Genomic DNA, 7,054 nt, shown 5'->3' with positions numbered 1-7,054 from the left:
GAAGGAAGGAAGGAAGGAGGGAAGGAAGGAAGGAGGGAAGGAAGGAAGGAAGGAAGGAAGGAAGGAAGGAAGGAAGGAAGGAAAGAAGGAAGGCAGGCAGGCTCAGCAAAGAGAGAGATTACAGAAAACAGAAAGGTACAGTGTAAAAACAGCTTTCTCATAACAGCAGCACCCCTTACCTCTATAGTGCTCCATTCTGGTGTGATGGGTGATACCCTGTGATCGAAAACTGAGGCTCAGGATATAGCGAGGATCAGAGCTGTCTCGTACCAAGAAAGAACCATCTGGCTTCCCTTTCAGCTTCATCTCTGCATCTTCCCAATTCATTGGCCCCCAATACCAACCGCACTTCAAAAGAAAAGGAACAATTAAAGTAGTTAACACAGAGAAATGTCAAGTTTTTAGCATAATCTGTTTTACCCAGGAGATGCCCCCATTCTCCAAAACATCTGAGCAGGTAAAAGCCACTAACAAGTACATCAACCATTAGTAGCAAATACCAGGTTCCTTATGCTTTTAGTCCTCCAAAGAATTTGAAGACTAATTCTGTATCTCAATTCTGTATCTCATTACCAAGGGCCCTATAAAGAGGTGGGGGGAACTGGCTCAGTTAATCTAGCAAAACCATCTAGACTACCTAAACATTTCTCTACAATCTTTCTTCATTATGTCCAACATTTTTCCTACCCAAATTGAATTTTATTACACTTGTTGTGGAATGAACAAGAATAGCCTACTGTTTTGTCACTGTAAAGAAGACAAAGAAACTACTCTTCTTCTAAAAACAGTAAAACAAAGAACTTGTCTTCGTATAGACCAGTAGAACTCGGGTATAGAACTTAGTAGTGAGAGGAAAGATGAGCTGCCTGTCCATAGGCATCACCTACCTTCTCCAACTCTCGAAGGCTGGCTGCAAAGCTGCTTGAGTCAGGTCGGTACAGGGGACACTGGAGGTGCTGGGGGGGCTGGCTGTGCAGGGATTCAGCTGCTCTAATGGGAGCAATCCGGGGAAATGCATCTGGAGGGCAAGAGAATGGGGACCACTAGTTTATCCACACTGTTCCTACCCACAGGCAGACTTTCCCCCCAAAAAAGAGATGCTAACTGAAAAGAGGGCAAGGCATTAGAAGCTAAGCTGGAGGGTAGAAGCCAAAGCAGTGGGAAAGAGCTGGATGGGCTGAACAAAAGCTGTGTGGGCTCGTGTAAGCTGTGAAGGATGGGTGGGGGCATTCAACCCCAGGAAAGAAGTAGGGGAGCTGCTCACTAACCTGACTAAGGTGACTACTTCAGGGGCTTCACCAGCCTAGAGCGATTCCAACTTCTCCCACCTCGAAGTGAAGTGCCGGTAAAGCAGCCTTGGAAATAGTGACTCGCTTACTTGCCCAGGAAGAGTAACGATTTTGCCAGGCAAGTAGAAAAGAATGCCGATTTCATTCATTTTATTCCTTGGGTACTGGAGGCTGGCAAAGCAGGTATGGGCTACTAAATGCTTGGTACTTATTTACAAGGCTGCAGTAAATACCAAAAGCTTAGAAAAACCAGAGAACTTTGATAACCAGCAACATATTAAACTTTCCCACTATCCTGACATTAAGGCAGTTTCTTAAGTGACTGCAAAACAGCCTGAGAAACAGGGACAAAAAATTCCAGTCTTTTATTACTAAGAAAAATCAGATTAACCTCCATAAAGAAACAGGTTAGAAAAAAGTTCTCAGACTCATTTTCAAGTTCTAGTTCAGCCAGGGGAAAAAGATTGAAGCGTTCTCCTAAGTTGTTATTTCCATAAACAGATTTCTCCCATCCTTCCACTCTTAGAAGTCTTGCCTCTGAGCTAAGCTAACCTGGGGCGTGGGGTGGAGGAGGCGGAGGTAGGGGGAAAGACTGCAAGGAAGACCCCATCGGAGCCACAAGGACAGATGTAGGCAGCGTCCCACTGATATCATCTAGAAGAGAGAACAAAAGCAAGAGGTTCAGCAAAATGAGCACACAACAGCAAGGTGAAGGCGGAGAACAGGAGGTTATCAGGCTGCCCTCTGGGGCAAAGTAGCCTGGCCTTCACTCCATCTTTTTGCACAGTGGGCAACAGTCATCAGGGTTGCTTTGCTTGGAAAGCAGGAAAGTGAAGGTTCTCCTAAAGCAGCCCAGTAGCAACAGATTAACGGCAAGAGAAATGTGAAGCCTTTTAACATATGGACAGTAATACTGCAAGCATGCAGGGAAGAGACTTGTTTAACTGCCTATGGAGTTGACAAGGGTGCTGAGAAAGGGACAGGAAATAATTGGGTCATCATTAGAAACCCAGAAGTTTATCTGGCTTTTGACAAAGAGCAAGGCCCTAGAGTTCACTCACCCTCATACTAAGGCAAGACGACAAGAAGGGAAGTGGGGAGACTATACCTAGGAGGCTGAGGCTTCTTCGTGGAGGAGGAGGGGGAGTTGGAGGATGTGGAGAGGTCAGGCCCCGCTGAGAAATGTCCACGTCCACAAGCGACACTGTCTCACCTGAGGGATTCACAGAGCAAGCGCATTAAAGGAACACCCTGCCCAAAGCTGAGGCTAAAAGAAGGGGAAGCAAAAGGCAGGCAAGAGAGGCCAGAGGGCCATGGCTCTCCAAAAGCTCAGAACCAAAAGCTTCCCAAAGCTAGAATCACCATGAACACCAGTTAGTTTAATATCCTATGGTTCCTTTACACTACTAAGGGTCAGGTTTTCTTAAAAGAAAAACATGAATTTAGCTTGACAGTGGAAAAGCCATCTAATGGCTGGTTCTAACACTGACTTACCTGGAATAAGGTCTGTAACTCCAAACGAGGGATCTTTATCAAATAAAACCTATACCAATTGTCTTTTCAAACTTGCATATATATGTAGAGCAAGGCCAGTGACTTGTGATATGCCATATGATATGAAAAAAACAAGAGCCAGGCCAGGAGTGGTGACACGCCTTTAATCCCAGTAGAGGCAGGTGATCTCTATGAGTTTGAGGCCAGCCTGGTCTATAGAACAAGTTCCTGGCCAACTGGGATTACAGGGAAACCCTGTTTCAAAACAAAACAAAACAAAAAACCCATGAAATAAAAACTACAGGCAGGGAAGGGCCAGTGAAATGGCTCAGCATATACAGGCACATGCCTCCAAGTCTGAAGACCTGAGGTTTAATCTCCAGGACCCCCATAGTAGAAGGAAAGAACCAACTCCTATAGGTTGTTTGGCCTCCCTGCACATGTGTGCATGAGCATATGTACACACATATACATATACACACAAAAAAATGTTTAGAAATGTAAAAGAGGGGCTGGAGAGATGGTTCAGTGGTTAAGAGCATGTACCAAATGGTACATGCTCTTTTGCAGAGAGCCAAAGATCAGTTCATATCAGGTTGTAACTCCAGCTCCAGAGGATCCAACACCCTCTTCTGGACTCTGTGGGCACCTGTACTCACATGTATGCATACTCCCACACAGACACACACATACATACACATACACATAATAAAAAATTAAAAAAATTTTTTTTTTTAGTTAAAAGAAAGCTGGAGAGATGGCTCAGTTAAGAGCACTTGCAGCTGGGCATGGTGGCACATACCTTTAGTCCCAACACTCATAAGGCAGAGACAGGCAGATCTCTGAGTTCAAGGCCAACCTGGTCTACATAGTGAGTTCCAGACCTGCTGGGGCTACAGGGAGACCCTGTCTCAAAAAGACCAAAAAAAAAAAAAAAAAAAAAAAAAGAAGAAAAGAAAAAGCTGTTCTTCCAGAAGACCCAAGTTCAGATCCCAGCATCTACACAGGGGCCAACAGCCATCTGTAACTCCAGTTCCAGGACATCCAATGCCTTCTTAAGGAGCACATACATACATATAGGCAAGACACTCACACAACACACATAAAATAAAAATATATCTTTTTTAAAAATTGAAGAACTGCTGCACAGCTGCACATGGTGACATACTCCTCCTTTAAGGCAAGGGGGTAGAGGCAGGAGGATTAGGAGTTCAAAGCCAGCTTTCTTACACAACAAGTTTGAGGACAGTCTAGACTGGATTACATGAGACCCTATCTCAAAAAAAAGAACTGCACAGTAAATTGAATGCAGATAAAGGCCTTAGTATTGGCCTAGATGACTTTCCACTAGATGACTTTTTCCTAGATTGGTCATAATATTTATCTTTAAAGAATCTACCATTAACCTATCAGTTCTCAACATCTAAGGCTATGAAGTCTAAAAGTACATTTGTAACCCTAAAAATTAACTATCTCCAATCAACCAAAAGTTAGGTAAGTTTAAAGGAAGCTCCTCAACAGGAGCTTGTAGATGTGGCCCACAGCTTCTTACTCTCCAAGTGCCAGGCCAGGTGTGGTCTATACTTCTCATACAAACTATTCCTTACCGCCTAACCCTACCCTGCCTCTGCCCACTTGAGTTACCAAAGGATGAATGTCTTTTATTATCACAGCTTGGCAGCTAGAAAAGAGTGTTTTAGCAGGTCAAAGCTCAGGACTTAGCCTATTATTTCCCAATATGAGACTTAAATAGCCCCTCAGCTAGTAGTTTAATGTTTCTCAGTTGAGAAAATGAAGTTACCAGTATCTCTATACCCAGGAGGTAGGTTTCTAGAATCTATACCCACATTTTTTTTTATTTTTATTTTTTTTACAAAGGTCTTGAACACTGATAAAGATAGGCAGAGGGCTTATGTGTGCAGCTCAATGGTAGAGCACTTGGCTACACAGAGAGGCCCTGGACTCAATCCTTAGCACTGGAAAAAAATAACCAGAAAAGCTCTTTTCAAAGTCACCTGTGGGAATTCCAGGAAGCTAGACATGGCTTGGTAACTGAGGGCCTCTCTGCCCTCGGAGTGCAATGGGCATAGACAAGTGTGTTTCTGTTAGAAAAGTCTAAGTTACTGGAAGGGGTGGCACATGCCTTTAATCCCAACACAGCAGGGGCAGGTGGATCTCTGAGGTTTTTTGTTTTTTGTTTGGGCGTTTTGGTTTTTTTTTTTTTTGGTCTTTTTGAGACAGGGTCTCCCTGTAGCCCTAGCTGGCCGGGAACTCAATAGTAGACCAGGCTGGCCTTGAACTCATAGATCTGCCTACCTCTGCCTCCCAAGTGCTGGGATTAAAGGTGTGCGCCACCATAACTAGTGTGGAGCTCTAAGTTTGAGGCCAGCCTAGTCTGCACAGTGAGTTCCAAGTCAGTCTCAAAACAAACAAACAAACAAAAAACAACAACAAAACATTTCACACACACACACACACACACACACACACACACACACACACACAAGTCTAGGTTAGAGGGATAACAAATAAAGGAGGCTTCAAAGGAACTAAGGCTCTGTCTGAACCTGGAACTACAAATGTGGGTACTCTGGAAAAGAGGAAACAACTAGAACAACATGTTACTAATAAGATGAGCAATTCTGAGTCGGAAGTAAGAGCTGTGACCACTTTCCCTACTCGAAAACATTTATAAGATGTCACTGTTCTAACAACTCACTGGAGCCTACCCAGTTGGGGATCCCACTGCCTGAAAATTTTCTTGGAAACATTCATTTGTAAATTACAATTCTTCCACTTTTACAAGAGATATAATATCCAAAGGAGTTCAAGATTGGCATTTTAAATTTGCTTACTTTTTGTTTTTAAAATATTTTTATTTTTTGTTGAATTTAAAATTTTTTCTTTTCTTTTTTTTCTTTTTCTTTTTGAGACAGGGTCCCCCTGTAGCCGCAACTGGCCTGGAATTCACTATGTAGACCAGGCTGGCCTTGAACTCAGAGATCAGCCTGTCTCTGCTAGGATTAAAAGCATGCACCACCACGCCTGGCTTTAAACTTTTATGATTTCTCATACAATACAGTTTAATGGTATTTAGATCCCCTCCCCTATCCACATCTCCCCCCACTGCCCCTTCCCCAATTTAATGTACTCTCTTATTTATATAATATGGCCTATAGTGTCCGATTTGTGTCCCCAAACAACCTCCAGTGTGGGTCCATCCACTGGGCCCACTAAACATCCCATCCATGTATGACCGTCTCTCCCTCCTCCCAACAGTCATCAATTGCCAAAAGTCCTTAGGTTGGGCTGGGATTTTTTTTATTCACTTCCTCATGCCTATCCTGGAATTTTGTCTGGTTTGAGCTTGCATGGAATTTGAGCATGCTTTCACTGTTGCTGTGAGTCATCTAATCAGCTATTTGGAAGGCTCTGTTTCCTTGTGGTCATCCATCCCCTATGGCTCTTATAATCTTTTCACTTCTGCAATGATCACTGAACCTTAGGAATCAGATTTGAAACAGGTGCCCTATTCAGTGATAAGCATTCTGTGCTTATCACTCTCTTGTTCTCTGCACAGTGGCAAATTGTGGGTCTCTGTGTCAATCACCATCTGCTGCAAAGGAAACCTCTCTGGTGAGAGTTGAGAGATGCATTCATCCTATGTGTAGAGGTTACATTGAAGATGCGTCACTTAGGGTTAAGCTTCTCATAGACACTTATACTCTATGTTTGACCACTTCTGGAACTCTAATAGTTTCTATCCTGGCTAATCAGGTGCTCTCCTTATTTGTTTTCTGAGATATAGTCTCACTATGTAGCCCTGACTGGCCTGAAATACTCTACATAGACCAGGCTGGCCTCAAATTTGCTGTGATCCCCCTTCCTCTGCCTCCCAAGTGCTGGGATTAAAGGAGTATGCTTACCACACCTAAGAGACTGATTTTTAAACAGCTTTTGAGAATTAAGACAATGTGGACAAGATCCTTCTATAGTTAATATTCAATCAGGAGCTTCACATATGACTGACAGAGCAGAAGGTCGTCTTCTGAAAACATTCCCCACAAAATAAGAAGGGAGTTACCCATTACCCGCAGGACATTCAGTAGCCTTCCTACTTTAGCAACTGTATTCTGTGCAAGAAAGGCTTAAATTAGACACAATGAAGAATAGTAACAGCTGCAAGAACAGCTAGCCCCTAAAATGGGTAGGACAAGAGCTCACGTAATCCCCTCTGCTCAAAGTCTTTAAACTAGACCAGATGCTCATGC

General features: G+C 43.4%; 1 protein-coding gene across 2 annotated transcripts in view; it reads right to left on the bottom strand.

Moving 5' to 3' along the window:
* Socs7 (suppressor of cytokine signaling 7) overlaps positions 1 to 7,054 on the bottom strand; it is a 45,425-nt gene that overhangs the window by 27,579 nt on the left and 10,792 nt on the right. The window contains exons 3-6 of one of the 2 annotated variants that reach the window (XM_008845261.3): positions 2,398 to 2,502; positions 1,842 to 1,943; positions 888 to 1,018; positions 180 to 348 (exon numbers count right to left, since the gene is read on the bottom strand). In XM_008845261.3, the coding sequence (XP_008843483.2) occupies positions 180 to 348; positions 888 to 1,018; positions 1,842 to 1,943; positions 2,398 to 2,502 (507 nt within the window). The remainder of the gene's footprint in view (positions 1 to 179; positions 349 to 887; positions 1,019 to 1,841; positions 1,944 to 2,397; positions 2,503 to 7,054) is intronic. The other variant, XM_029569449.1, reaches the window with a different exon arrangement.

Source organism: Nannospalax galili, unplaced genomic scaffold, assembly GCF_000622305.1.
Source record: "Nannospalax galili isolate Female #2095 unplaced genomic scaffold, S.galili_v1.0 scaffold1382, whole genome shotgun sequence".
Taxonomy (NCBI): domain Eukaryota; kingdom Metazoa; phylum Chordata; class Mammalia; order Rodentia; family Spalacidae; genus Nannospalax; species Nannospalax galili.
Note: the sequence above shows the minus strand (reverse complement) of the source record. Positions and strands in the feature narration are given on the sequence as shown.